A 16,769-nucleotide genomic window follows, 5' to 3' on the forward strand; every position below is an offset into this window, starting at 1 on the left:
AATAGAAAACAAACACTGTGCATTCTAAGAGGCTAGTGACAATGAAAGGGAGATGTGTTGCAATTATTTAAAAACAATTGTATTGTGTAGCCATTCAAAGAAATGGTGAAGGAACTGGGTTTGAAAAAGTCAGTGACACTATGTGTTCCAAGTCTTTGTGGCTTTTTTAGGAGAAAGTTTGTGAAAGGAACTCCCCAGTGTTTGGAGGCTGACCCCAGCAGCATCTGAACTGTAATTGTTTCATACTAAGCTAAGATTCGGGAGTTCAGGGCCACCAGAGACAGTGCCAGTGCTCCCGAGGGAATGCGGTGAAGAGCAGGTGCTTTCCAGAACACTGGGGGTCTTCTAATTACACTTTGCTGAAGAAACATTGCTCTGAAAAAGGCCAACTGTCATCCCAAACAGGCAAAGACTGAGAAATTCTAACGAGACACACGATGTTCTCTCATAAAAATCATTTATTGGCACACCAGAAATATCCATTTTTTCTAGCACAGTAGCTATATGCTTTGTTCTGTAATTGTTCTAGAACAGCAATTTTGTGAAAACTCTGTGTTACAAGTCACTGGAAATCTAATTAGCAGGACGAATTTAATAAAGAACAAGAGTAACTATGAGTCTACAGCGGCCCAGCCATCGAGTCTCCGTGGAGAGTAAATCAAATGTGAAACCGGTGTTGTCCTGCAACAGAGCGTTTCTGTAGCCGAGAAAACCCGGGAAGGGCACAGAGAGAATAGCACCCGTTCAATAAATCAGGTACGCTCACCTAGGAAAACACTGTGACTGACGGAGATCACCCAAGTCAAGGAAGCAGAAGAGAAAATCGTTAGCTATTTACAGGTAGTACTTTTTGCCAAAACTTTTTGTTAGCTTTCTCATCCCCCCTCTTCCCTTCTATTTGTTATTCTTGTTTTTCCACAGTAAATTTCTTGGCTCACTGGCGAATATTTAGACAACTAATCAGAACCTCTTTCCAGGTGCTACATTTTCTAAAACTCAATGACAAACTAAGAATCTGAAGGGTGACTTGAGAAGCCCGTCCCCCTATAGAAGTGGAAAGCTGTTTGAGTTTGCGGTCAGTCAGCGATGACGTACAGTTTCATCTTCTTCCGGTCTTCATCTGAACTTCTCTGGAGAGTGGGGCTGTGAATGGTAGCAGAGCGATGGGTTTCTCACTTGTAACAGGCACAGACAGTACACATGAGACAGGCGTGTTTATCCTGAGAACGTGAGGGCCGTGGGCTGCAACCTAAGATCCCATCCCTGGGACGGGTCCTCCTCCCTCTGGTCACTGTAGTTTTTCACACTCATTTTTAAGGCTTAGTAGCAGTGCAGCATTAACAAATAAGAATGCTGATGCCAGCTCTACCAGGGAAGGGCTCCGATGCACGGCAGCAGGCACTATGATTAAAATTGTGCGGCTGAAAGGCATTGAGCTGGTACATTTCTGGTGCCGTGGCCACAACGGGTGGATAGCGGATCTGGAAGATCTTACCAATGAGCCTCTGTGCCCCTTGTTGATTCCTCTCTAGCACTTGTAACAATTTGTCATTATGTAACTTTCTGTTTGCTCCCGTAAGCTCCAGGTGGGCAGAGACCACGCCTGTGTATTCAGCACCGTGTCTCCAGTGTCTAGAACAGTGCCTGGTCCATAGTAGGCTCTCCATTAAACACTTGTATCAAACAAATGAACCAAATCATTAAGGCCCCTGGTCTGCCAATGTCTACAGACTTTCCAATTTCGTTTCGTGACCAGGGTCTCCGGCCTGTCCTAAGGAACCAGCCATCCCAGTGAAGCTACCCCACGACCAACCTTTGTGTGATGTGTGGCTGACATTTTTGTGCTTCAACGGGTAGTCACTGCTTCTCAGTGCTACATTCTCTCTGCCCTCCTCCCAAAGATGAGCTATGCTGCGCCAGCACCGCCCCAGCGGGACGAGCACAGGAACATTCTCCAAGGTGAGGCACAAGCTCCCAGTTCAGCTCCTGCTTCCTTCCCTACCTCTCCCGACATCTTTGTCAGAAAGCTTGAGAAGAAAGCGAGCAGGAGAACTTCCTCCTGGCAGCGCCAGTTCAGTAAGTCACCAATAACATGATCAGAAAAAAATATATATATAACTCACCTACATAAAAAATTTAGTTAAATAAAAGCAAAATCTGGGAGTGGAAACAGAGTGGGGGGGGGCTGTCTAGGTCCTGGGTTGGTCAGAACTGCTGACCGTGGAGGCGAACGCAGGCGTCACAGCCGTAGGGAGCTCAAAGGGAGAGGCGCGGGGCTGTGGGTGTGCAGACCAGAGGACCAGCTTTCTCTCCTCCTCCGCCCCCTCCTCCCAGCTCTCTGACGTGAGCTCCTTGCTGTCGCTCTGGCACGGGGGAAGAACGGGCAGCTGGTGCCTCCACAGCACATCCTTAGGCTATTGATGCTCTGCTGGAGTAGAAGTCGGGGACCGGGAGCCCAGTGTGCAGCGTGACCTGGGGGAAGAGACTGTGAGTCCTGGAGGCCTGGCAGGAGCCTCCTGCATCCCCTCCCCAGGGCACGGAGGGGCAGGTGTTCCTAATTCAAGTGGGCATCTGTTTACTTCTCTTTAACGTCTATTCTCATAGACGTTAAAGAGAATTCCAGAAATATTCTGCGTGTGCTGAGAACCTGGCCACCAAGGTGGGCTCCCAATCCTGGAGACACTTGATAATATGGTTCTCATCCACCTGCCTCTTTCAAGGACTCTGAGGAGACTGTGTCCCTGTGACTGAAGACACAGGAATTGATTTTCAGGGAGCAAAGCCTGTTGGCCACCTCACAGGCACCACTGTAAAACCCACGGAGAGAGAACAGATGAGCACACAACCCTCCCCTACTACTGGCCCACTGGTTATTCCAGCCAGGATAAACCTCTCATTTGGGGGTTGCCCCAAAGATGGCTGGGTGTGCAGAAACATGGGCACTGACACTCCACTGCCCTCTGTCCAACCTCCCACCTCGACGGCAAGGCTGGAACCATCTCATGCCGTACCGTCGTCTCCCCGCTTCTTGTCCCTTGTCGTCCTCCCCAGCCTAAGAGTCTTTATCTAAAGATGCTCAGAATGTCCTGGAGACCCCTGAAGAGTGTCAAGTGCAACATTCTTGTAAGGGAAACAGTTGAAAATGTGGAAAACTTTGAATGAGGTTTTTCTAAGACTCACTTCTAGGGCAATTTAGGGGTTTTTTCCTTCCAATGTAGAGGCTGAACTCTGAAGGATTAGGTTTCAGCCTTCCAGAAAACCCCATGGAGTTGCAGGGACTGAGAAGGGCGAGGCCACTGGGTTGTGGTTGCTTTGACTGCACATATTGATAGCAGTGGACTTTCATGCTCCCAACGCTGCCTCTGAACAGAGCAAACCCCCGCAGGGTTCTGATCCTCCAGGTCTGTCCGTCTATGGCAGCCACGTGCCGGACCAGCTTCTCAGCTGACAGTGAGGTTCCCGCTCAGGGGAGGGGAAGCCTGGGTGGAGCAGTGCTGGCAGGGCCTGCGGGGCTGTGACCTTCCCCACTGCCCCATCTGCCTTGGCCCCTCGGTCCCTCCTTGCCCCTGCGAGGCCCCTCCAGCCTGAGAAGCTGTGCGGCTGCTCCCTCTGCCTGGAGAGCCCCCCAGCTCCGACCCTCATTCCCTCGAGGCTCAGCTCTCTGTGACCCCATTTGCCCACTGGCACGGACCACCTGTTAGGAGCACGGCCACCTCCCCCACGGCGGCCCGGCTAGTCCCCGCACCACCACTGCTCTTCCCTCAGGTGCACCTGCCACCTCCTAACACCCGGATAATTAGTGGAGGAACTGTGGTCGTCACAGTGGTCTGTCTCCCGTCTCCACAGCCAGGACTGTGCTCCAAGAGGACAGGCCTTCGCGGGTGAACACTGCAGTGCTGCAATGGGGCCTGACCCTCCAAGGCCTCAACAGACCCGGGCCCAGGAAGGAGGGCGAGGTCGTTCTCTGTTTAGAGTAAACCTGAGTCACCACCTCGTGGGCAGGGACGTCCCCACGGCACCAACAGAACCCGGTGGGGGCGCGGGAAGGGCTCAGGGCTCTGACAACTTGGGGACACCTCAGTCCCACACCCCTTCTCAGCTCTCGCCGGGCTCTGGGCAACTGTCTCTCTTGTGTCCACGGCAGCTGGTTCAGGCGATCCATTTCCACCAGAGCCGAACCAGGCTCGGAGTGGCTGTGGCCAGCAAACCAGGAGTGGAGCTCCGCTCCCCACTTGCTGTCGGTGACTGTGTCCACATCCAACCCGGGCCATGCTGGCCGGGAATCACCGGTGTCAGCATCCATCCCTTTCCCTCCTCCTCCCCCCACGTCCCCGGGGGCCCGGCTGGGGCGCTTACCTGCACGTTCCGGTTCAGGCTGACGGCCGGGAAGAACAGGCCGTCCACGTTCTCAAAGGCGATGGGCCCCTGCTGCTCGTCGTTGATAAAGAACGTCAAGGTTTTTCTGTTTAAGTCGAGCAGCACCCCAACTGTGGCCCCCTTGGCGATGCCTCCCTCAGTTCTGTGGGAAAGAGAACAGCTGCGTTTCATTTCCCGTCATCCTTCCAGAAGCTCCTGCTTCATGGTTAAACCAGTGTTTCTCAACCTGTTTCAAACGATCACCCCACCCCAACCCCAGGAGCCTTTAAAACATATCTTTCCCTAATTGCTCCTCCTCATACAAAACTTTGATACCACAGCTACACTGTGCACCTGTTTACATGCTGCATGTGTATCTGTGCTTTACAGAGAAGGAGAGTAAGATGCTTTGCTTGCCCCGCAAAGTAATTTTCACTCCCGTGGAGGCTGCTGCTGTGTTGAGAATGTGGAGGGTCAACCCGCTGCTCTGCTGTTGCTGAGGGTGAGCACGGCTGTGGACAACAAGGCGACAAAGACACAGAAAGTCGCCTGTGGGCTGTCAGAGCTCGGCCCACAGCTGCCGCACACTGCACAAATGATGCGAACTAAACCGCATTCAATTCAACACGATTTAATTTGAAAGTCAAAATGAAGAGGCACTTAAGGCGAACCTAAAACATATGCACGAAAAATTGGATTTGGGGTCTTATGCTCCACTAAACAGAAAACTCATGCCAGAAAGATGCTAACTTTTGGCTTGTTGAGTTCGAATTAAGAAGTTGGAGGCTCTCTGTAAAATGACAACATCAGAGAAGAGGACTCTCCCCTGTACAGTGAAATAAATGCGCTGCAGGAGGGAGCTGAAGGTCCCTGCACTCAAACGTCATTCTACAAAGACTCGCGTCTTATGCTTCCGTTGATGGTCTCACAGGAGCCCTGCAGCCTGGGCGATCGGATGGGTCCTCTCCCGCTCTGAGATCGAGCACTACTGAATTTCAGCCTCCTCTCTGCAGAGCATAGAAACCGAGGAGTGTGGCTCTTGCCCCGGCACGCGGAATGCACACTGTACACAGTCGTCACAGACAGGTCTGTAAACTGCGTCTTGTTGATTCGTAGCTCCCACAATGTGTGCAGTTTGCACGCAGGCAGACACGTTCAGCTTTAAGAATGTTTCCCTGCACGGTGTGTCAGTTGTGTTATGATCACTCCTTCTCTCCAAAATAAAGACGCCAAAGGGGGAAGTGGGCATGGTAGTGGGTGTTGGCATCAGGGATCTGCTAAGAGGGCTCCCTCACACGCACACCACCACAGAGGACGGTGCACCTTCATCCAGTCGGATTGGATACCAGGCTGAAACGTGTGTGTTCACTTCCAGTGATCGTGAATAAGACACACCCGCGTGCACTGGTACAGAAACTATGCCAGGGACAGGACGTGGAGGCCCTGGGAGCCCTACTAGCTACAGAAGGGCAGTGACGATGGTACTGTGATGAGGGACACGGTGGCAACCGCTCTCCATCATGCCTGGCTCACTTTCCTCTGGATATGACTGGACACAACTGTATTTTTTTTCAGGGACCCCAGTGAGAATGTATCCTGGGGAAATCTTGGAGAATAAAGTGGACCAGGGCTCATGAGAGACATTTCTCTGCCTAGGAAATTTTTGAAAAATATCTTTGAAGAAGGAAACACAAACCCAACGAAAAAGGGATGAGGGAAAACATCATGGTAGGGGTTGAACTGTAATCGCCTACATTTTGGTGGTAGAGGAAACGCAAGGAAAGCACCGTGTCCTCTTTCCCAGCAAACCGGGTGCTCTGAATTCACCCAACAATGAGACAGTTCCTCAAGCATAAAGATATCCAAGTTGGCATCTATAACATTTAGTTCAATGAGCGGCTGCTATTGTGAGCAGTGGCATCGATAATAATTCTGGTAAGGAGAATGGCTTCTATTCCAGGCGCCTCTGTGTGAGGCACTTCTGCTGATCCCATTTAATCTGGGGACACTCCCTCATGGAAAAATATTATTATCCTAATTTGGTGGATTTGGAAACCGAGGTTCAGAAAAACTAAGTAACTTGTCCAAAAGGGCTTTTCTGATAGTTTGTAGGTCTGGATTTTAGAATCCTGGAATGTTTTCCTACAACGGGGATTCTCAGTTTCTAGGCATGGGCAGAATAGAGCAACGAAGGACATAGGATGTGCTCAAGTCTCTGTCATGCAAAAAAATAAACCACCAGGATGCACTCAGCTAAGGGCAGTCAAATTCTGTGCCACTGCATGCCATCTTTACTGCTGTCTATCTAACAGGTCTCTGGACCTGGGCTCTCATTCTTGACCAGAAGCCAACATGAAGTAGGCTTGGTTCGGGGGCTGCAGGGTACCTGTTGGTGTGCGAGTTGTTGTGCATGAACCAGCTCCGGTTATTGTCCACATACATTGCCCAAGCTTTGTCGTCCTTTCCTAACATCACATCCTTCATCACGTCGATGCGAGCCACGCCGAAGGCTGGGTCGGGATGGTTGTCATAGCGGTCCACAGTCAGCTCCCAGTAGTGGACGCCCTTGGAGAAGCCGGTCTTCCCCAGCACCACCCGGTCATCATAGCTACTGCACGTCACAGTCAAGTTGTCATTGGAGAAGATGATGTCAGAGTGCGCCGAGCCAGGGTCGAAAGCAAACCAGGCCACTGGGAACACAGAAGGAATGGGGTTACTGAGGAGGACAGCACACTCCTGGGCGGGTGAGGAGCATCATGTCCCCTGTGCATGCTGCCATGCAGGAAGGAGGCACCAGGGCCTGAGGGGCGTGAGTGAACAGATGGGGCACATCCTGGGAGGCGATACTCAGCGCCCAGAAGCAGACAGAGAACACACGACCAACTCAGCAGGGGTTACCTGGATCGGACTGCACTCCCAACCGAGTGATCCGGGAGTGAAGTGGCATCGATTTTGGAAGGTGCAAGTCCCTTCACCCGGTGACTGGCAGAAAAGTGCGCCAGACACATAATGGGAGAGGGATGTGCTAAGATGCCTGTGTAACCCTGAGGCGGGAGGCTAGGATCTAGAGTCCTAGATGAGGAGGGATAAAACACTGCGTGAGACCAGGAAACAGCCCACTGGCAGAAGTGCTAACATCCAGTCATCTGAAAATTTCCTCAGTGCCAGTGACAGCTCAAAAGCCGGGAAGCTATCGGCAGCAACATAAACTAATTTCATGAGTGGTTGCGACTAGGACATAAGACAGGTTGCTTCCTTCACAACTTGAAAACACAGTTTGCGTGTTACTCCTGAGACTACACGTAAGATATTTTGCTGCAGTGGTAGGTATTTTGGATATTAGGCATAGAGAGAAGGCCGTCTCCGGACACAAGGTTACGCCCCGAATTCCACACGCGGCCTCCAACAACACCCTCCAGAGCGTAGCTGCTGCCTCATGGCCGGGGCCCACCTCCCTCGCACTGTGGTCTTTGCTATTTGTAAGAGAGTAAAGTTATTCCATACCTGCCAACAGCTTTTTAATGTCAACTGTGGTCATTCCAAGTGAAAGGCATGGGAGAGAGAAATAGGAAGCAAAATTGACATTGGTAACAAAACATGTCTCTTTCGACGGACAAATACCAAAAAAGGGCTCAATTTAAAACACCACATACAATGCAGGCGTCCGTCTGACTTGGACCTCTACCCACGCTGAGTGCTCGTGAAGAGCGCTTTGCATGATGTGTACGAAAACTGGGGAAAAAGTCATCTTCTTTGAGGCATAAAATTTAAAAATACAGGGATCTTTTCCATTTTTCTAAGCATCTGAGAAACTGTTGTGATGGGAGTTGAATGACAATTAGACAATCTTTTGCCATAAAATCAGCTGTGTGATTGACTCTACGCAGGCAGTGGAGTGCCAGCCCCATCAGCTACAGATAACAACACAACAAGGATACTTGCCTAGTTGAGAGTAAGGTGTGGACTGTGTCTCAAAGTTGCCTCCTACAAAGAGAGACTACACATCAAAGTATGAAACAACACCCAGGCTGATGAAAATGACTCGTGCACACTTAACAAGCACAGCTGAAGAGTCACAAGTCCTGATTCACGAAAAACTGAAGCCCGTTTCATGTTAGTTTAGTTTACTGGTTAAAAATGGCCCCTCTGCTCTTTCAAAATAAAAAGTACATCTTTTTCCATTTAATAAATCCTCCTCCAATTGACTCTCAACTGTACAGCTTAAATTTTCATCATCTCCCAAGTTCAATCTTTTCCACTAAAGTTTCCATATTTAGACAGCTTACTGTTTAAAAATGAGAAGACTTCCTCCAATTGAAATGGCGAGATCACTGAATCTTGACACAACTCCTTCCACATTATTATTCCACGCACTTCTAACTCTGGTCGTGCCAAAGGCTTCCTTGTGACTTGGGCCCCAGTCAAATGACAGATATAAATGTGTAATGTAACCCATATGTTAATAAGTACATCCGATAATTACTAATAGTGACATGAATTATGTGTTAAGTGTAGTAATGTAGCATAATGTAGTAAAATAACCTCGTCTCTTCAAATTGTTTCACTATGGAACCCATCTCCCCTGAGGGAGGGGCGGGGCTGGAGGACCATGGGGCGGGAGTGGGCTCACAGATATATTAGGATCACCTGTGGAACTTTGTCACCACCTGCCTTGCTTGAGATTTGGGTTCCCTGCCTACCCCAGGAGAAGCCGCATGGGGTGGAGGAAGCAGTGTAGTCTCACAATGTTCAAAGGTGAGTGAACCTCAATTTCAAGTGGTATCGGGACTGATCTAGAAAGCGTTTTTGATGAGCGCTAAGGGATCCCCTAGAAAGGGTCATTTAATTTTTCAACTCAGTAAAGCCCTTCTAGGATAATTTCTAAAACAGTTGAAGGATAATACACTGAATGAAAAGGATTTTAGAAGAATTAAGAAAGCAACTTAGAAAGGACTAATGATTGAGTTAAAAACAAAATTTAAAGATTACGATGTTACTTTTGGTTGCTTTATTTTACTGTGGGATGAATTCACACACAAAAGAATCATTTTCTCCCAACTCAGGCTGATTTTTATGCTTAGTTTCTATCAATTACCACTTCAGTTCCTAGTCACGGGTTAGAGTCTGGTGAGTCTGGAACACAAGGAGTTTTAAAACTGAATCTCATATCCAGCTTTGGAAATGAATTTGCAGAAATTGAATAGGGCTTTGAAAATTTTTAAATGAATCAGGCCTCGTGCAAGTCTTTTTCAAAACAAGTTTTCTGAAATCTTTTTACACTACTTTAAACAAACCATTACACATTTAAGGTTCAACGATACAACTAGAACAATGCTGTCAAATGTCCCCACACCCACATTTCATTTTATTCTTGACACAACGTTCATTACAAAGACTGTAACAGTATTTCAGTACATTAGACACAAGTGAGAGTTCCATAACAAAGCATGTTAGAAAGCCAGTCGTGCACAGAAAAACAATAAGAAACGTGAAAGCACAAAGAAAAATGTCGTTTTAAAGAGAGCTTGAAGTTCTTGCACCCTTTTTGCACCGTCATGCTGTGGCCTCCTTCATTCCGGGATGTGAGATGAGCAAAAAGAAGAAAATCAAAAGAAAAAGAAACCTCTGGAAACGTGAAATGTGCAGCATGTGTATCCATGATTACAATATAGTCCTGAAGAGATCGGATGGGTCTGCATCTGAGATACTTTCAGATTCCATCGCTAGAGTTCACTGCACAGGAACACAAGGCTAGCTGCCCTGGAGACAGCCTACCGCCCTGTCCCAACCTGCTTGGCTGTGGGGAACTTCAGGGAGGCCGGACTTTTCAATGACTCTGCTCTTAGGCTAGTTAAGGGTTTCTAATTCAGCTAGTGGTGGTCCCTTCCCTTTGCTTGGAAAAGAATCAGCCGTAAGCCCAACTGGCCTACCAGTGAGCACAGCCTTCTGCAGAAAATACTTCCACTTTCTGCTCTCTGGTTTGCCTGCTTTGTATGATGCATTCTGCTGTTGGCGTGCTTTGACTTTTATTTTACTTTTTCAGTAAAGATCTCTTGAGTCTATGTTTAATCAGGCCACTGCAGGCTGGACGCGCTGATCCAGTCCCCCAGACACGGCTGGTTTCCTGGATACAGCAGGGTTGCAAACCTCCAGACTCAGGCCACAGCCTCCACCAGCCAGCGCCTGTGCCGTGTGGTGCCACTGCGCGTGATGACAGAGCAGGTTATCCATGGCAGTACCAGCTTGTGCAAAAAGAACAACTTCACTCATCACTTTCCAATGCCATCATACATTGACCACAGCTCGATGGCTGGTCCTCCCACCACACAAACAAGAACGTCACAAAGCTCCATCATCCAAACGTTCCTCATACAGGAAGCAGGCCACAGACAGAGACGAGCCCATCGCCCTCTCCACGCACATGAATGGCAAGAACAAAACAGGTATTTCAGAGATGCCTCCAAGGCACAGAGATCAAGAGAAAGATGAGATGAGCTCAGCTCACCCGGTGCATTGAGGGACTGTAAAGAGGAATGCAAGCTCAGCTGGTGGGGTGAGGATCGGAAATCAAAGTAGGATCTCCTGGGGAAGCTGGGTTGTAGATTAAGGGTGGAGGAGAAAGGACTCATTCTACGGAGCGGCAACCTTTCCGAAGGCACTGGAAAAGGGAGGGTCTGTTCTTCTGAATCTGTGTCTAAACGCAAGATCAATGCAAACTAGAGATCAGAAATCCGCCACCTGCCCAAGCACGGTTCCCCAAGACCTGTCTTACCAACCGACACATTGGCACCGAGCCTCATCCATCCCGCGGGAGACCCAGGCATCTATAGACCAAAGTGGCCTGTGGCTGGGAGGGAATTCTCGGCAGGTCAGGCCCCAAGACCAGAGGACACCTCAAACATCACAATTGTTTCCATTTCCCCCTCAATGATTAGAGGTAGAGAAGTATTTTGGAAGGTTTCCTTTTAATTGTGAAATATTTTTAGAATTGAATTCAGAAACGTTAGAGGTAAAATGTATGCACTGATGACCAAGAGGAGCCGAATACTTTCTCCCTTCAGCCATCTTGGAAGTTACCACCAGTCCGTGATGGCCTCCTTAACGCTTTGTTGTTCCATATTTTCCCCTTTCTCTCTTAATACATCTGTTTCCATTTCCAAATGGATGAGATGATTTTTCTAAACCAGCGCACTCAAGACTTGCTCCTCGAACAGGCGAGAAAGACAGGGCTCAACCTACAGCCAGGGACAGAGCCCGCCTTTATTTCTGACTTAGGATCGGACCCCACAGACACCATTTTGACACCTCTGGGTCTGTCGTAATAAACAGACCTGGGGCTGTGTGAGGCAACGGTGGCAGAGGGTCCACTTTCAGACAGTCAGGTCTGGCATGAGGGTCATGATCACAGAATAAGGGCTTATCTTGATCTGGCTTTAGAGGGACATCTGAGGTACTGTCTCTAAATTACTAAAACCACTCCTTTCCCTTTTGTCAAACAATTAGAGTGGTTTGGCCAGAGACAGATGTCTCAACAGTTGGGGCTTTCTTAGAACTCAGTGTGATGGTAACAATTTAGGAAATACGCCAGGCATGGTGATAACATTCTATCTCCAAAACCACCAAGGAACTTCCTTCTCATTGAAAAAATACTTTTGTCTTGGCGGTCAGCCAGTGTTTCAGGGAATATTTTTCTGGCTTCAGTCTGTTAGCAAGCTCCTCTGTATGGGACCCAGATTCTGTCCCACCACAATGCCATCCTGGGCACATTCAAGCAAAACTAACCAGAGCTCGTGTGCTTGGAACCCGGTCCTATTTGAAGAGCTCAGAACAAGGGCATTGGCGGGCTTCTACTTCATTCCACCAAGAGTCAGCCTTATTTTCACTTCTGAACTTACAATATTAAAGTCAGCTTTCCAGGCTTTAGATTTATCCTTGGGGGGAATTTTTTTCAAGAAAAGTATAAATCAGATCTCAGAGAGAAGGAATTTCTATTCATGGAGTTAAGGTGCTGTCTTGCCAATAATAATATATTCAAATCTTCTTCTATCTAAACTTCACATGGTTTGGGTGACTTGACATGTGTGATAATTTCTTTGTTCAGAAACAGTAAATCAGAAACGATTCCTGTTACAACTGTTTCAAGGGGGAATTAGCCGTTTCAGTTTAATGGAAAAATTTGAAATACAACAACGGGGCTCGACCAACTGACATGAGCTTCTTTTAGCGGGGGAAGGCATTCTGAGCTGTATTTATGTCAGTAAAAGTTTTTTTATTAACAAGAAATTTCTTGGAAATGTATCTTTCAGGAGGTGGTAACAACAATTCATTATATTGAAAATACTTGTTGCTTTAAAGATGAAGGGAAAGGGCAAACATAGCAGAAGGAATTTCAGAGTAATTGAACCCCCAGTAACCATCTGAAAACCAGCAAAGAGACGTGCACTGAGTCAGACCCTGGGGAGCATATCCGACCCACCGTGAACCGTACTCACCTGCTCTATTCTCAGCACCAGGGGATGGCAGCACCCTGTGGTGTGGGGCTGAGTAGCTATGGTTATTCATGGGACCGATAACTTGACAATAAAAAGGTTATTGTTTTCTCTCCTTTCGTGTGGATCCATTGTTCATTGATGGCCCAGTTTTCCTGACTCTCACTCCTGCACCATCCCCTATATGCCGGCTTATTTAATATCCATATTATGGAACCCATTCCAGCTCTGCCCTTGAGTTTTCCCACCCATGGCTTCCCACACCCTACCAGCTGGGCTCTTACTCCATTTCCTCCAAAAAAACATTCCTTTCTTCATCATGATAACATTCCAGATGAACTACAAAGGAGAGAGAGCACTTTCCACGTGGTCCCAGCAGACTGAACAGCAGCGCCCCTTCAGGCCCTTCCCATGGGCACACGGTGCAAATGGTGGGTGAGTTGCCCATAGGTCATCTGTGCCACTTGATGTCTTCTTAGACTGCAGGAGTCTTAGAGGGAAGATGCTGATCTTGATAACATCTGAGGAGCAGTCATCAGGCTTCCTGGAATTGCCCCAGGGTGAGGAACTCCTCCCCTCTGGGCGCCCTGGCCAGGCTGTGGGTGTTGCTTCCACTGGTCTGGATGTACTCTTTGGGGGTTCCTCTCATCAGCTGGCATTACCATCTGGGCCACAGAGAACAGATCACCAGTTCTTCAAGTATTTGAGGGTGGTCACTGACCCCCTTTGCATCTTCCTTTTTCTAGGCTACACAGAATCTATTTCCAACCTTTCTTCTGTGGTAAATTTCAAATCTTTACTCTCCTTGTCATGCCCCTCTGGACACGTTCAAAGACATGAGCCAAAGAGAGTAAGACAATACCGGGAACATTACGGCCTCTCCTGGTTTGGCCAAGTCACACTTAGCGCACACTGAGCACACACTCAGCTCCCCAAGTGTGTATTCTGTGCTGTGCCTGTGAGTGTCGCATTTCCTCCCCTCCCCTTCCAAGGACAGCTACTGAGATCTGGAGAAGGTGTCTCAGCCATCGATCCTTGCAGTCAAGACAAAGGGGACGGGGTTATGGTTTCTTTCCGACTACATGACACAAGGTTATGTTTCAGGTCATGGCTAATATCCAGGATGATGATTATTATTTTTAAGGGACAGATCACTAGAGAAAGACAAATAGCTCCTCAAAAGATTTTTGCTCCCTCTTCACGATTCATCACCTGCCGTGAACTGTGTGCCAAAGAGCTTGGCTGAGGGACAGCGAGTGGCTCAGCAGGAGAGAGCGATGGGGACCAGCGCGCCAGCGGAGCAGCATTGGTGTGGCGGCTCCAGGCAGGCCTGTGACTCTGGGTGGGACTGTGCTCCTAATGGGATGTGTCGAGACACGTCCCGTTAACTCTGTCAATGACCATCGTTTCCTCTGCCCTCGCCTGGACTGCTGCCCTTCCCACCTGGGACTGGCTGGATTCTGGTGTTGGGGCCTCTGCTTGAAAGCAGCAATCAAGAATTATCAAATATCAGCTGGGGGACCACACTTATTACTTACTGAGTTTTGGGTTCGAGGAGAAAAAGGAATACCTGGGTGGTGTACTCCTGTTTGGCTTACTGTATATTTCTTTCACTGTTCGTTAGCTAACATTCATTGAACACCTACCATGTGCCAGACACTGTATTAGAACTGAGCAGCTGGGAAACATGAAGTCGGCAGGCGGGCTGACTGTAGGAAAAATAATACCTTAGAGAAAATCTGTGTCTTAGATTATTGATTGATTTTTACACTTCGGGGGTGTAGTTTCTTGACTGATTACAACATGTACAGATACTAAAGGTTTCCTTGGATGCGGTAGAAGATTTTGGAAAGGTAAAGTACAGTCTTTGAGGTGTTATTTTTGGGATTCAAAGAGGAAATGCAGAGTGACAGGGGTTCCTTAGGACAGTGCGTGCTAATCCGGCTGCCTTCGTGCCCCGTCAGAATTCTCATTGTCTTCTTGTCTGGAAGTGAACAGCCTTCATAACTTAGCCCTTGGGCGCTGGTCCCACAAGACCGTTGTGTCTCAGAGCACAGTCGAGCAAGAAGTGTCACTAACGCCTGCACAAGCAGCGTCGGGATGCATCTCAGTTCCACTGGAGACCAGCCTTTTCTTGGGAAGATTTTAAGAGACAAAGAAATGAATGAGGGAGGCTGACTTTCCTTCAGTGATCTAATAAGCATCCAAAGCCACAATTATGTGAAACTGGTATGTAATTTACAACAAAAGGTGATATTTTAAGCTTCCTTAAGTATGGCATTAATTGCAGTTGAGAGGTGATGAACAAACCTGTTTTGAAAACCTCCCTTCAAAAGAAGAAATGGAACAGCCTCTCCTCACCCCTGGCCAGCTGCACACACTGTCACAGGTCCTCCTCCCCAAGCTGGAACACCACGGCCTTCTTTATAAGGAACAACCATCAGAAGAACTGGAAATTCTATATTCCAAATAGACACAAAAAAGTCCAAAGGTCTAAACTGCTCCCCATCGTGTCAACTGCAAAGCACATTCCCCAGAACCAAAAACAGGGTCTGGATCCAATTCAGTCCTGGGAAAAATTCAGGGAATTCCCAGGGATAGCATGCATGCGGTCAAAATTAAAAGGAACAAAGTCTCTCCCTTTTCTGGGCTCTGAAACCTATCATTATGCCTCTCACCTTGGATTTTGTAAAATCTACTCAAATTTGTTCAGATACGATTTACCTACCTTGAGGATTTTGTCCTGGGAATGCATATTCTTCTAACTAAATAATTTTCTGGGAGGCTCTGATGCTCTGAGTCAGGAGAAGCAGACAGAGGCATAGGAAAACATCTCCAGGGGACCATAGGCTTTTCCTGATATGGTCCTTTCTCAACTGTCTCCTATTAGTGTTGAATTTCAGTATCACAGGCAGAACTTGAAGACGCGTTGAGACCCTTGGAGGAGACAGAAGGTGTCTATACCCATTCATAGCATTTTCTGAAACATTTAACAGCTTTCAGCAGTAATTCTGAAGAGAGAAGCCACAGAAGAAAGCCAGGAAGTACTAATTGTGAAGAACTTGGAGGGCATCTGCTCCAAGTCCACAGTTTTAGAGAGAAAAATACTGGAGTCCATAGAGGTTAATGGACATATCCGAGTCACACTGCCAGCTGTGAGGGGACAGGAGAGGGATTAGGCAGGATCAATTCCTGGTGGATAAAATTTGGGGGTTAACAAGGCCATTGCTGCTCTTTTGTGCCTTGGGAATGAATGAAAGGTAGAGTGTATGCCACAGGCCATGGGGTACGTTCCAGTGGCCCCAGGGGTGACCGAGGGTTGTGTAGATGCCCTAATACCATTCTGCAAACCTTGCAGCATATCAAGGATGAATCTTCCTTCTCTGGATGGAGTTCTGTGGTAGGGTTCTGGATGGAGTTCGGTGGGTAGGGATGGAAAGGCAAACACATCACCTCCCCTTTGGGATTTTGACCATAGGTCGGGGGTGGGCTGAGCTGTTCCCTGCTGTTGTCGTCTGAGATCAGATGACGTTCTTTTTCCTCCACAAGGTTACAGCTTCTCTGGGGGTCTTAGTACATGGGGGTTGAAGAGTGTAGTACTGAAACTGACCCAAAGTCACTATAAAATACCTGCAGAGGGATTTTGGGCAGATGCACCTGGGGCCGTTCTGGGGCTCTATCTTGCCCACACTGAGCATTCTCCAGGTTGTGTCCTCTGCGGTGTGGGAGAAGGAGCTATCAGCCTGGAAGGGCTGGTGTGACACGGAATCTAATGGGAAAAACGCATCTTAGTCTTCATGAATGACGCCTGCTATGACCCTTTTGGAAAGCAAGTTCTAAGATGTAATTTCAAGGATCCTAACCCTTCTTATCACCATTAGATAAAACAATCCTGGAGAGTGCTGGGGAGATGGCTCCTGTGGA

General features: G+C 48.1%; 1 protein-coding gene across 8 annotated transcripts in view; it reads right to left on the bottom strand.

Annotated features, from left to right (window-relative positions):
• Positions 1-442: 442 nt before the first annotated feature.
• TRIM9 (tripartite motif containing 9) overlaps positions 443-16,769 on the bottom strand; it is a 109,193-nt gene continuing 92,866 nt past the window's right edge. For 2 of the 8 annotated variants that reach the window (XM_014854247.3, XM_014854248.3), the window contains exons 8-13: positions 10,862-11,050; positions 8,299-8,340; positions 7,861-7,884; positions 6,743-7,046; positions 4,357-4,519; positions 443-2,472 (exon numbers count right to left, since the gene is read on the bottom strand). In XM_014854247.3, the coding sequence (XP_014709733.1) occupies positions 2,410-2,472; positions 4,357-4,519; positions 6,743-7,046; positions 7,861-7,884; positions 8,299-8,340; positions 10,862-11,050 (785 nt within the window). In that variant the 3' untranslated portion in view covers positions 443-2,409. The remainder of the gene's footprint in view (positions 2,473-4,356; positions 4,520-6,742; positions 7,047-7,860; positions 7,885-8,298; positions 8,341-10,861; positions 11,051-16,769) is intronic. The other 6 variants (XM_044765633.2, XM_014854252.3, XM_014854249.3 and 3 more) reach the window with 5 other exon arrangements.

This window comes from Equus asinus, chromosome 2, assembly GCF_041296235.1.
Source record: "Equus asinus isolate D_3611 breed Donkey chromosome 2, EquAss-T2T_v2, whole genome shotgun sequence".
Taxonomy (NCBI): Eukaryota; Metazoa; Chordata; class Mammalia; order Perissodactyla; family Equidae; genus Equus; species Equus asinus.